A 12,196-nucleotide genomic window follows, 5' to 3' on the forward strand; every position below is an offset into this window, starting at 1 on the left:
GTTGATGTGGTGAATTTTCAATTGCAGATTTGTACTTGCAGCTACATTCTTTTTTGTTAAAAATGAACACAATTTGCAGGCAGTCAGTCCATGTGACATTTTAAAAATTCCTACTTTGGAAATAGAACCAGTCTAACCTCACACCTTCAATACATTTTCTGAGCTGAGATGGTACCTTTTGGTTATGCTCATAAAACCTTAAGTTATCGCGGGACTGTGACGTGAAAGAAGTTCTTGGATCTGCATATTAAATCAACCGAAACTGGCACCCCCATTCTAAATGATTGAAGTCTTAACAGCAATCTAGGTTTGTTCAAATCATCGTAGCCCTCCAAAGGGTTCTACTTTCAAATAAACCTGTTGGACTATAACCCACTGTTGTGTGATTTTCAACTTTGTCGACTCCAGTCCAACACTGGCACCTCCACACCACAGTTTTTTTATAGCATAGAAGGCCATTCATCCCATCTGCATGTATTGATTCTTTGAAAGAACAGCCACGATTTATTCAGTCTTCTAAATTTACTATTGAAGTACATCAGCTTGCAATAAATACCATCCTTTAGTCCAATTTAGCCATCTTATCCCCATAACATTGCAGTTTCCTTTTATTTATATTAGCATCATCTGCAAACTGAGATGTCACTTTCTATTTCACTACATGGAAACTATTAATAAACATGGTGAACTGAAATAGTTTCAGAACAGAACTTTATGTAGCACTCCTACAAACTTTCAAGCACTTTAATAAATCTTCTTTTCTCTACTATAACAGTGATTAATTCAATTTTATGCCCGTTTGTCTAATTCCATATTCCCTAAATATGCCCCAAATGCCCAGGTACCCTGTTTCAGGCTTTTGCCAAATAAATTTTCCTTTATCAAATATCTGCAGAGTGCGAGACATTATCGATGAGGATGAACACCTTGCCAAGACCTTCCCTACGCATCTACTTCTCGCCTTTAAACAACCGCCAAATCTTAAACAGACCATTGTTCACAGCAAACTTCCAGCCTTCAGGACAACACCATACAATGCTGTCAAGGGAACCACTGCAAGATATGTCAGTGTCGACATGGATACCACCATTACATCTGAGGACACCATCCACCATGTACACAGCAGGTACTCATATGACTTGGCCAACATTGTCTGTCTCATATGCTGCAGGCTCGGATGCCCCGAGGCATGGTACATTGGCAAGACCAAGCAGACGCTACGACAACGGATGAATGGACACTGCGCAACAATCGCCAGACAGGGATGTTCCCTCCCACTCGGGGAACATTCAGCGGTCAGGGACATTTGGCCTCGGATCTTCAGGTGACCCTCTTCCAAGGCGGACTTCAGGATATGCTACAACACAGAGTCGCTGGGCAGAGGCTGATAGCCAAATTCGGTACCCATAAGGATGGCCTCAACCAGGATCTTGGGTTAATGTCACATTACAGGTGACCCCCTACACTATACACTCTCTCACACACATACACGCACAAGCACACATACACACACACACTCTTACACACTCTCACAATTATGCAGACTCTCTTTCAGACACATACACATACACCCCCCACACACATACCCACACAAACATCCTCTCACAGGCTTATACTTTATCACACTCACACTCTACCAAGCACGCACGCAAATACACTCTCACCTGTACTTACACGTGCACACTCACACTCTCTCTCCCTCACATGCACAGACACACATGGGGTGAATTTGTATTTGCAGATGCATTCTATTTTTGCTCAAAAAGCACACAACCTGCAGGCAGTCAATCCATATGACATTTTATAAATTCCTATTTTGGAACTGGAGTGAATCTGACTCAAGATGGAGATACAGACACAGTCTAACCTCACACCTTTAATACATTGTCTGAGTAGAGATGTCACCTTTTGTTTATAAAACCTTAAGTTATCTTGAGAATGTGACCTCAAAGAAGTTCTGGGATTTACATATAAATGAAACAAAACCTGCAACCCATTCTAAAAGATGAAAGATTTAACAGCAATCTAGGTTTGTTCAATATATCATTTTGATTGCATGAAACTGATCTTTTGCTATAAATCCTGCCCCACTAGTTACCTGAAAACGAAGCAGCACTCTGAAAGCTAGTACCTCCAAATTAACCTGTTGGACTATAACCTGTATGGTTTGATTTTTATCTTTGTCCACCCCAGTCCAACACTGGCACCTCCACATTTTTCTTACAGAGGATCCATCACTGGTAATAAGGAGAGTTGCTTGGTTTGAGTTAAGTGATTAAGTTGATCTGTTCTGGAGTTAGGAATATTCTATTAATTCAGTGAATTTAATACATTTTTTATTTTGTACTTTGTGTTCCTTTCAAATTTGATACATATTCTGAAAATGACATCTTAGAGAATGTTGGGTTGTATGATATCTTAGAGGATGTTTAAGGTGTGCTATTCTGTGAAAGAAATGTAGCTACTAACCTGCAGACTTTTCAAAGCAATCCCTTATTTACACTACACTAATTATGTTCATTCTAGTTAAATGCCAGGTATAGGTTATTGCCCTTTTCGTATACATCTCCTTCCAAGTAATTGTTACTATCCAATGTATACACATCTTCCTACACCTCCCCCCAAAATCTCTATTTCAAAGTGACAACATTTGTGGTGATTTCACAATTTCTATGATATTGTGCAATGATTTATTCATCATTTTTGAGGATCTGCATTCTCAAGTCACTGTGTCATCCCCCAAACATTGTCATTATAAAATATATACACATCCTTTTAAAATAGGAGATGCACACAAGTGATTGTGGGATGATCAACAGTCTGCTCAAAAACTTAACTGCACGACTGAGAATAGGATGTTATCTGTAGGAAATGGAATTATGGGTATGAACTTGTGATCCCAATGAACTATATCAAAAGATGAAACTTTCTCTTGCAGTGCCCTCTTTGTCCAAGGTTGCTAATCATGGCTTAGGTCAAGATATTATTAGGGATCAATTTATGGAGGCATGTTCCAAGAACTATCTCAACCAGTACAGGGATTGTCGTTATTCTGTACATCAAGTCAACTGAGCTAATCAACCTCTGAGCAACTTGTCAGTGATTCTAATGTAGGGACTTGGATGCACCCATGTATAGTTCAATCTTAATTTGGTCACAAATGGAAATAAAACTGACTTCACTTCTGAAAAAAAACAAACAAATTAAAACTGAACATTTCAACAATGCTTTAACCTGGCATTCTTTTTCAGGGTTCAAAATTACCAAGGCAGACTCTTACTTTATTGAAAGGAAACCAGAAAGCTTTATGAGATCTAAGGTCCTTACAATCCATTGTAATTATAACAAGTACTGAAAGAAATATGGAAAATTATACAACGTGACAAAATAGAACACACTCCACCGTATTCTACCACAGATTATAGACCATAATGACAAACTAAATAACAGCATCAAGAGTACAAAACTCTATTTCAAAATGACAATGCACAATGTAAATAAAAAGCATGGTGTTCTTGAAGAAGGAGACCTATAGCTTTTTGTCTTACCATAGGAGTGGATGTGGATGGGGTGTTCTCAGCTGGCTTTAAAGAAATGCAGATAGAAGTAAGCTATTAAAGACTGGCAGTGAGACAGCAATTCCAATACATCTCTGCATGTTTGTATTCAATACACTAACAAAGTAATTACAATGAAGGACAATTCACAGCTTCTTCACCAACAGTGCACAACACTGCCCACACATCCCCAGAAATGCTTCAAATAGAAGAAATGACCCTTTACTTCTTCAATTTAAAGTAGTTGAAATTCAGTCTTATTCCTATTGGTTATTTCAATTTTACAACTTGTGGTTGTAAAGGGACGTGACAATAATGTTGGTGGACTTTGCAAGAACAGTTAGCTCTGAAACTCTGCTCAGACCTTTTGTATCGATTATAATTGAAGGTCTGCAAGACAGCATAAGATGTCTAATGTACTGTGAACTACTATCATAAAATCAGAATCATAGAATTGTTGTGGTGCAAATGAAGACGTTTCGACTTATTGTGTTAGCACTGGCTCTCCAAATAAGCATCATGACTGGGTGCCATCCTCCTACCCTTCCCATTATTTATTTTCAAATAATACCCCACTGTTCTTAGAATGGTTCAATTGAACCTGCGTCTTCACCATTTTTCTAGGCAGTGAATTCCAGACTAAACTACATACTATGTGAGAAAGTTTGTCTTCACTGTTTTACTTCTTCAGCAAATCACTTTAAATCTGTTCCCTCTCATTCTGTTTTCTTTCATGAGTTGGAACAGTTTCTCCATGTCATTATGTAATTTATAGATTGTTATAATTGATGTAGTAGGGGCACTGCCTGCAACAGTAGTAACTCGCCCACTTTAAGGGCATTTAAATGGTCATTGGATAGGCATATGGACGAGAATGGAATAGTGTAGGTTAGATGGACATCAGAATGGTTCCACAGGTCGGTGCAATATTGGAAGCCGAAGGGCCTGTACTGTGCTGTAATGGTCTATGTTATGCAACAATATGCTGTCATAGAACATAGAACATTATAGCGCAGTACAGGCCCTTCGGCGCTCGATGTTGCGCCGCCCTGTCATACTAATCTGAAGCCCTATTTCATGTACGTCCATATGCCTGTCCAATGAAGACTTTAATGCACTTAAACTTGGTGAATCTACTACCGTTGCAGGCAAAGCACCCTTACTACTCTCCGAGTAAAGAAACTACCTCTGACCTATCTTATACCTATCTCCCCTCACTTTAAAGTTGTGTTCCCTCGTGTTTGCCATCCCCATACTTGGAAAAAGGCTCTCACTGACCACCCTATCTAACCCTCTGATTATCTTGTATGTCTCTATTAAGTCACCTCTCAACCTTCTTCTCTCTAACGAGAACAGCCTCAAGGCCCTCAGCCTTTCCTCGTAAGACATTCCTTCCATGCCAGGCAACATCCTAGTAAATTTCCTCTGCATCCTTTCCAAAGCTTCAAATCCTTCTTATAATGCGGTGACCAGAACTGTACACAATACTCCAAGTGTGGCTGTACCAGAGGTTTGTACAGCTGCAGCATAACCTCCTGGTTCTGGAACTCAATCCCTCTATTAATAAAGGCCAAAACACTGTATGCCTTCTTAACAACCCTGTCAATCTGTGTGGCAACTTTCAGGGATCTGTGTACATGGATACCGAGATCTCTCTGCTCATCTGCACTCCCAAGAATCTTACCATTAGCCCAGTACTTTGCATTCTGATTACTCCGGCCAAAGTGTATCACCTCACACTTGTCCACATTAAACTCCATTTGCCACCTCTCAGCCCAGCTCTGCATCCTATCTATGTCTCTCTGCAACCTACTACATCCTTCATCACTATCCACAACTCCACCGACCTTAGTGTCATCCGCAAATTTACTAACCCACCCTTCTAAGCCCTCATCCAGGTCATTTATAAAAATGACGAACAGCAATGGACCCAACACCGACCCTTGCAGTACGCCGCTAGTAACTGGACACCAATTGGAAAATGTTCCATCAACTACAACCCTCTGTTTTCTTTCAGCAAGCCAATTACTGATCCAAACTGCTATGTCTCCCACAATCCCATTCCTCCGCATTTTGTATAATAGCCTACTGCAGGGAACCTAATCAAACGCCTTACTGAAATCCATATACACCACATCAACTGGTTTACTCTCATCTACCTGTTTGGTCACTGTCAAAAAACTCAATAAGATTCATTAGGCACGACCTATCCTTCATAAAACCGTGCTGACTGTCCTGAACAGATTATTATTTTCTAGATGATTATAAATCCTATCTCTTATAACCTTTTCCAACACTTTACCAACAACTTAAGTGTATCTCACTGGTCTGTAATTACCAGGATTGTCTCTACTACCCTTTTTGAACAAGGGAACCACATTTGCTATCCTCCAGTCCTCAGGCACTATTCCTGTAGACAATGATGATTTGAAGATCAATGCCAAAGGCTTGGCAATCTCTTCCCTTGCTTCCCAGAGGATCCTAGGATAGATTCCATCTGGCCCAGGGGACTTGTCTATTTTCACACTCTGCAGTATTTCTAATACCTTTTCCTTGTGAACCTCAATTTCTTCTAGTCTAGATGCAAATATCTCTGTATCTTCCTCCCCAACATTTTCATTTTCTATAGTGAACATTGTCAAAAAATATTTATTTCGTGTCCTCCATTCCATCTTCTTAAGTTATCCTTGTTTGGATACAATTCCCAAATCACCTTTGTTACCTTTTCCAAATGGCTGTTATTCAGGAGTACGGAGGCTAATTTGGGCACAAAGACACCACAAAACCTGGCTCACCAATCTGCATATCTGGCTTTCTGTCACAGGTCATTGGAAAGTAATCAGGAGTAGTAACTCTGGTTGATCTTTCGATTATATTTGGGTCTAATTATAAATTATAGAGTCAAAGTCACACAACACAGAAACAGACCCTTCAGTCCAATTCATCTTTGACAACCAAGTTCCCAAACTAAATTAACCCCACTTGTCTGTGCTTGGCCCATACGTCTTTAAAGCCACACAACTTTCAAGGAACTATGAATCAGCATTAATAAAAGACCATGAGATAAGCCTGTAAAAACTAACACCAAGAATCATTTATAATAGGCCTTTATAGCTAGACAGTTGGCCTAGACTGGCCCCTAAGCTCCACCCTCCACATAACCTGACCTTATCTCTTAAAAGGACAGCATGCACTCCCAACGACATATATAACACCCTCCCTCATGATTTCAAAATCTCTCATTAATGAACATATATACACAATAGGAATCATAGCTAACATACATACATTGTCAGGTATATTTACAAAAGCATGGAAAACATAGGAGACCAGCCACTACCCTACTCAGCAAGCTGTACTTTCCATAGTCTACATCGACATGATTAGTCTCTCAGGACAATGGCATTTTCCAGAAAATCATCTCCCTGCCTCAGAAGCCTTTTCTGCTGTAGTCTCCCAGGCTTCCAGAAATTCTTGCTGTTCAGCAGGTGCGTCTCTCTCTGGTTGGCTGCTGTTGTCCTGTAACGCAGCTGCTATCTCCTCCTTGGGTATGACTAACTCTGGCTCTGAGACACATAACTCAGTTACACCATTGGTTCCATCTGGACCAGCTCTGACTTTTGAGTGTTATGAAGATGAGGGTGTACTGTACCTTTAAGAAAGTTAAAAGCTAGTAGAACTACCTGACAACACTTTGCTACAACAAATTTTTCAAAAACGTTTAAAGTCACCATCGATGCTCGTGACATAGGAATTGGATATTTACTCCTACAGGAAGATGAGGATGGGATGGAACTGCCAGTTGGTTACTTTTCAAGGAAGATCAACATCCACCAAAGGAAATACTCCACAATCAAAAAGGAACTACTGAGCTGGTACTGGCCTTACAACATTTTAATGTGTATGTCACGAACAATGTGTCGGAGACGGTTGTGTACACGGATCACAATCTGCTCACATTTTTAGAACACTTCAAAGACAAGAATATGAAACTATTTTGTTGGAGTCTTATGTTACCGACTTTTAATTTAAAAATCGTACATGCTGCGGGTCCTAAGAATGTAATCGCAGATGTGTTCTCACGGATTTAACTGATAAGTTTTATACATACAGGTATATGGGAAGAAGTTAAGATGAATTTATATTAAAGTTATTTGTATGTTAGGGTAATGTGTTAAAAAAAAGAAACAAAAAAATGAAGCCATACTTTCATTATGATGGTTCATTTTTTCTGAAGGGGGCGGTGTTATGAAGATGTGGGTGTACTGTACCTTGAAGAAAGTTAAAAGCTAGTAGAACTACCTGACAGCACCAAGTGTTCTGGAAAAAACAGTAACATTTGGTTGAACAACTCAATTAGCTGATTACCTGGAGACAAAAACAAATTCAAAATCAAATTTGGCCAATCTGTTTAAATGATACCCCAAAATACCTCCAATCAATTTTGAATTGAATATATTGACAATCTTAAAAGCCAATGACACAATCCGATGCTTTGGGGATATAAGACCAGGGAAAATTTAACAGTTTGGAGGAAAATTGCCAAGCCACTAGCATGTAAAGACTGCCTGAAAAATAGCTCTCTTAAAGGTACCTTTATTGATCAGTAATCTATGAAGCAGGATTCTCAAGAAGAAGACAGGAATACACAGAAGAACTGAAAGCTGCCTGGTTTTGAGATAAGAAGTTTTGTTTTGAAAACCTTAATTGGGATTTTTATCGTAGAGGGGAAAGTAAAAGATAGGTTAGAGAAAGGAGTTGTAAATAGATGTTAGTTAATTATTCTTTGTTATACTTTAAGAAATAAAGTTGGTAGTTTTTACTTTAAACTGTTCTTGGGCTCTCAAATTTTTACAGATTACTGCACAGGATAAATCTTCTGTATTGCCTGGAGGGTTTACCCTGTGTGTAACATGAGGGACATTGCCCACTGTTGAGGTGCAGTGACCAGCCGGTCCGTGTGTCTCCTTCCTGGTCTGCACTATGTACAACAATGGTCTTGCTTGAGCGACTAGAATGGCTGGAACCCATTTTTCCTTGGTGAGGGTTGTTGTGTGTGGTGTATTATGGCACATACTGGGCAACTTATTGGTTCACCATCCTAGTGAATCCTCCCCTTGTGAAACTTTTACGTTTTGCTTCAAATTCATCCACCTGGTCATTTGTCACAGGTTAATACAGAGCCAATCTCAATTATCTGATTCTGTGATTATCCAGGTGCTCCCTGAATAAACCACTGGTGCTCACGACTTATTGGGGTTCCCAAACTTGGCAAATATTTCAACCAGTCTGTCCATTGTTACTTGCGCTGATACTGACTTCATAAACGTCACCTCAGGTCAATTGCGGTGGGCATCCATGAACACTAGTCACATCTGTCCCTCTGCTGGCCCTACACAATTATCATGAATCTGCTATCATATTGATTGAGGCCATTCCCATGGAAGACAATGGCGGTGCCTTCGTAACCAATGTGCAGGATTTACATGATCTTGCTTTCTCCTCAATCTGGCCACCAAAAGTAGCTTCTGGTTATTTTCTTCATTCACCAGGGTGCCTCTGGTACATTTGTTCCAGTGTCTTTTCCCTTAATATGGAAGGGATAACAACTCTAATTCCTGAAGGTTAAACACCCGACCAGTACCGACAACTCCAACCTCCTGAATAGATAAGGGTGTAATTCTGGGCGCTTTCTATGTCTGGCCCTCCATCTCAGGACTGAGTCTACCACTTGGCTGAAAACTGGGTTCTTCTGGTTCCAAACCTAATTTGCTGACACCGATATTTTCTCTTCTTGGGACGAGTACATAATTTGCAGTTTCTAGTCAGGAACATCTGTATCTCCCAGTAGTGGCAGCCCTGACAAGGCTTGAAAATTCAGATTTCTCCCTTTTTATGTGTCGGTCGTGATCCTGTAACCTTTGCAGGATTTCTTCTAGGTCTCTCAAATGACCAAAATGTCACTCAGATAACATTGGACTCTTGGTAACACACTTAAAATTTGGTCCATGACGCTCTGCAACACAGCCGGTGCAGATGTGCTGCCAAAATGATGTTGCTTGTAATGGAAATGGCTAAACCTGTCACATTGGTGGCATTCTACAGTTGGTATCACACTGCTGAGTTTCCGTTACTTTATGCACCTGGGCACTGAATGTGTTGCTTTGCTGGCTGCCAACTCTATTGAGGTAGCAATTTTGAAAGCTGCCTTGAAATTTGGTTTCTTTTTGTTATTAGCTTCCATTGAATGGCTTCATGTCAGATCAACTAGTCCTGCAAGATTGCCTGGAGGAACCCTCCAAATTTGCAATGTTTTGCTAACCTCGTTAAGGTGTCCACAAATTGGATGATGGGATTCTCCATCATGTTGTACACATTTATAAATAACAGAAACGTTCCGTGATCATCAGTGGCTTTGGTGCAAAATGACTTTTCCACACTTCACATAGTTCTTTATAGGTCTTCTCCGCTGATTTCTATGGTTGCATTGGACTCCATAGAATCTCCAAGGTTTTGCTCTTAATGGTGCTCAAGAGAATCAGTACCAGTAAATCTTCCGCGACTCAAGTGTGAACTAAAACATTTGGTGTATGGAATCCAACTTTCTGTCTCTTCATTAAACTGTCCCATTGCTCCAAATTCGCTGCCATTTAATTTTCCCACTGGTAGGAATTTTTCCCACCATTTGAGTCTAAATTCAATAGCCATTTACAGACTAAGTCACTCACTGAACAGGTGAGTACTCCCCTCTTCAGCTGTGGGTGGCAGTCTGAGTCCCCTCACAAATGCAACTCTTGGACTGCTCCCTCGAGTACCCTTCTTCCCTGGTGTGAACTGCAGCCCATGTCCCCTTGCGATTTCTTCCCTTGACATTTTGGTCTGTCCTCCAGCAAGTCCACTGTACTACTTCCTCAAACCAATATGCTCCAATGTCCAGATGATGTTCAATTATCCTCTTGCTTCTGAAAATGGGGACAGTTAATGGGCTACATAGCCTTGTCTCTAGTTATTATGCTTGGATCTAATTATAAATGAATATGAGATCACAAAGTAGGCCTATAGAAACCTAAACCAGGAACAGGTTATTGTGTTCTGGGTGTAGGTTTGCTCGTTGAGCTTGAAGATTCATTTCCAGATGTTTCGTCGCCCTACTAGGTAACATCTTCAGTGGGCCTTCGGGCGAAGCACTGTTGATAATTTCTGCTTTCTATTATATGTTTGGGTTTCCTGGGTTAGTGATGTAATTTCCCATGGTGATGTCATTTCCTGTGGTGACGTAATTTCCTGTGGTGATGTCATATTCAGTTCTTTTTTCAGGGGTGGTAGATAGGGTCTAACTTGATGTGTTTGTTGATAGAGTTCCGGTTGGAATGCCATGCATCTAGGAATTCTCGTGTGTGTCTCTGTTCGGCTTGTCCTAGAATGGATATGTTGTCCCAGTCAAAGTGGTGTCCTTCCTCACTTGTATGTAAGGATACTTGCTAGTTTTCTGCCTGTTTGTCTAACGTAGTGTTTGCACGATATTTTGTAAATAATCACCACAGGAAATGATGTCACCAAGGGAAATTACATCACCAACCCAAAAAAACCCAATCATATAAATAGGAAGCAGGAATTATCAACAGTGCTTCGGCCGGAGGCCCACTGAAGCTGTTACCTTAGTAGGGTGACGAAATGTCTGGAAATGAACCTTCTAGCTCAGTGAGCAAACCCAGAACCTTAACCTGAGCTACAAATGGTCACAAAACTCATTCAGTTTATTGTGTGTCTATACAGCTAAACAATCTGACCTCGGTTGGCTACCAAGCTCATTTGACCCGCTCTCTTAAAGAGGCAGCATGCACCCCAACTACATAATAACACTTTCCTTCATTAGTGCTAAGTGATAATGTCAGTTATAGAGTTTAACACTTCCCTTGCTGGGGCAGCTAATTAAACTTGCAATATAGTAGAACATTTCTTTTGGTAACAATGATGTTACAGGGTCAACAGTTCATTCCTAGATATGCAGTTGGGCATTTATTCTGTCATGCCTGATGTGCAGACTTCCTTTCAATTGTGCGCAGTGGAAGTTAGGTGTGGGGTTATTGTCAAATCAGCAAAGCAGGAGGATAGCTGTCATTATGGGACATTTGGGGCAATGGATGGCAAGAGATTGTCAGAGGGATCTTTGTCCCTGCTTTGGTTCTTCCTGTGGGAAGCATCAGACTCATCATAGAGTCATGGAGTATTACTAAATGATAAGAGGCCCTTTGATGTATCATGCCTTTCATCAAGCATTATCCCAATGCTAATTCCATTTCCCAGCATTCAGTTCATAGCATAGGCAAATATTTTTAACCAGTCTCTTCAGACATATTGTGACACATCTGTGGAGCAGGTGGTACTTGAACCCACACCTTTGAGCCCAGAGATAAGCACTCTATTAATACCCCTTAAAAGATCTTAGAGTCAAAAAATGGTTCTTGCCTCTACCATTCTATCAGACAGTGATTTCCAGATAGCCACCATCTCTGGGTGAAAATATTTCTTCTTATATCCCCTCTAAACCTTTTGCCTCTTGACATAATTCTATGTACTCTCACAACTGACCCCTCCACTAAGGGGAAATGTTTATTCCTATCGACCCTATATGTGCT

At 40.4% G+C, this 12,196-nt stretch overlaps 1 protein-coding gene across 21 annotated transcripts in view; it reads right to left on the reverse strand.

Moving 5' to 3' along the window:
• The window catches only part of LOC122559424 (calcium voltage-gated channel subunit alpha1 C), a 1,175,809-nt gene that overhangs the window by 258,289 nt on the left and 905,324 nt on the right, over window positions 1–12,196 (reverse strand). For 14 of the 21 annotated variants that reach the window (XR_015760447.1, XM_087997303.1, XM_087997302.1 and 11 more), the window contains one exon: window positions 3,549–3,584. The exons of the other annotated variants lie outside the window; for them this stretch is intronic. Coding sequence is in view for 13 of the 14 variants with exons in the window: in XM_087997303.1 (XP_087853429.1) it covers window positions 3,549–3,584 (36 nt within the window). In the remaining variant the exon portion in view is untranslated. The remainder of the gene's footprint in view (window positions 1–3,548; window positions 3,585–12,196) is intronic. 21 annotated transcript variants of the gene reach the window in all.

Source organism: Chiloscyllium plagiosum, unplaced genomic scaffold (genome assembly GCF_037043375.1).
Source record: "Chiloscyllium plagiosum isolate Xiang-an unplaced genomic scaffold, Cpla_swu_hap1 HiC_scaffold_19, whole genome shotgun sequence".
NCBI classification, from domain to species: domain Eukaryota; kingdom Metazoa; phylum Chordata; class Chondrichthyes; order Orectolobiformes; family Hemiscylliidae; genus Chiloscyllium; species Chiloscyllium plagiosum.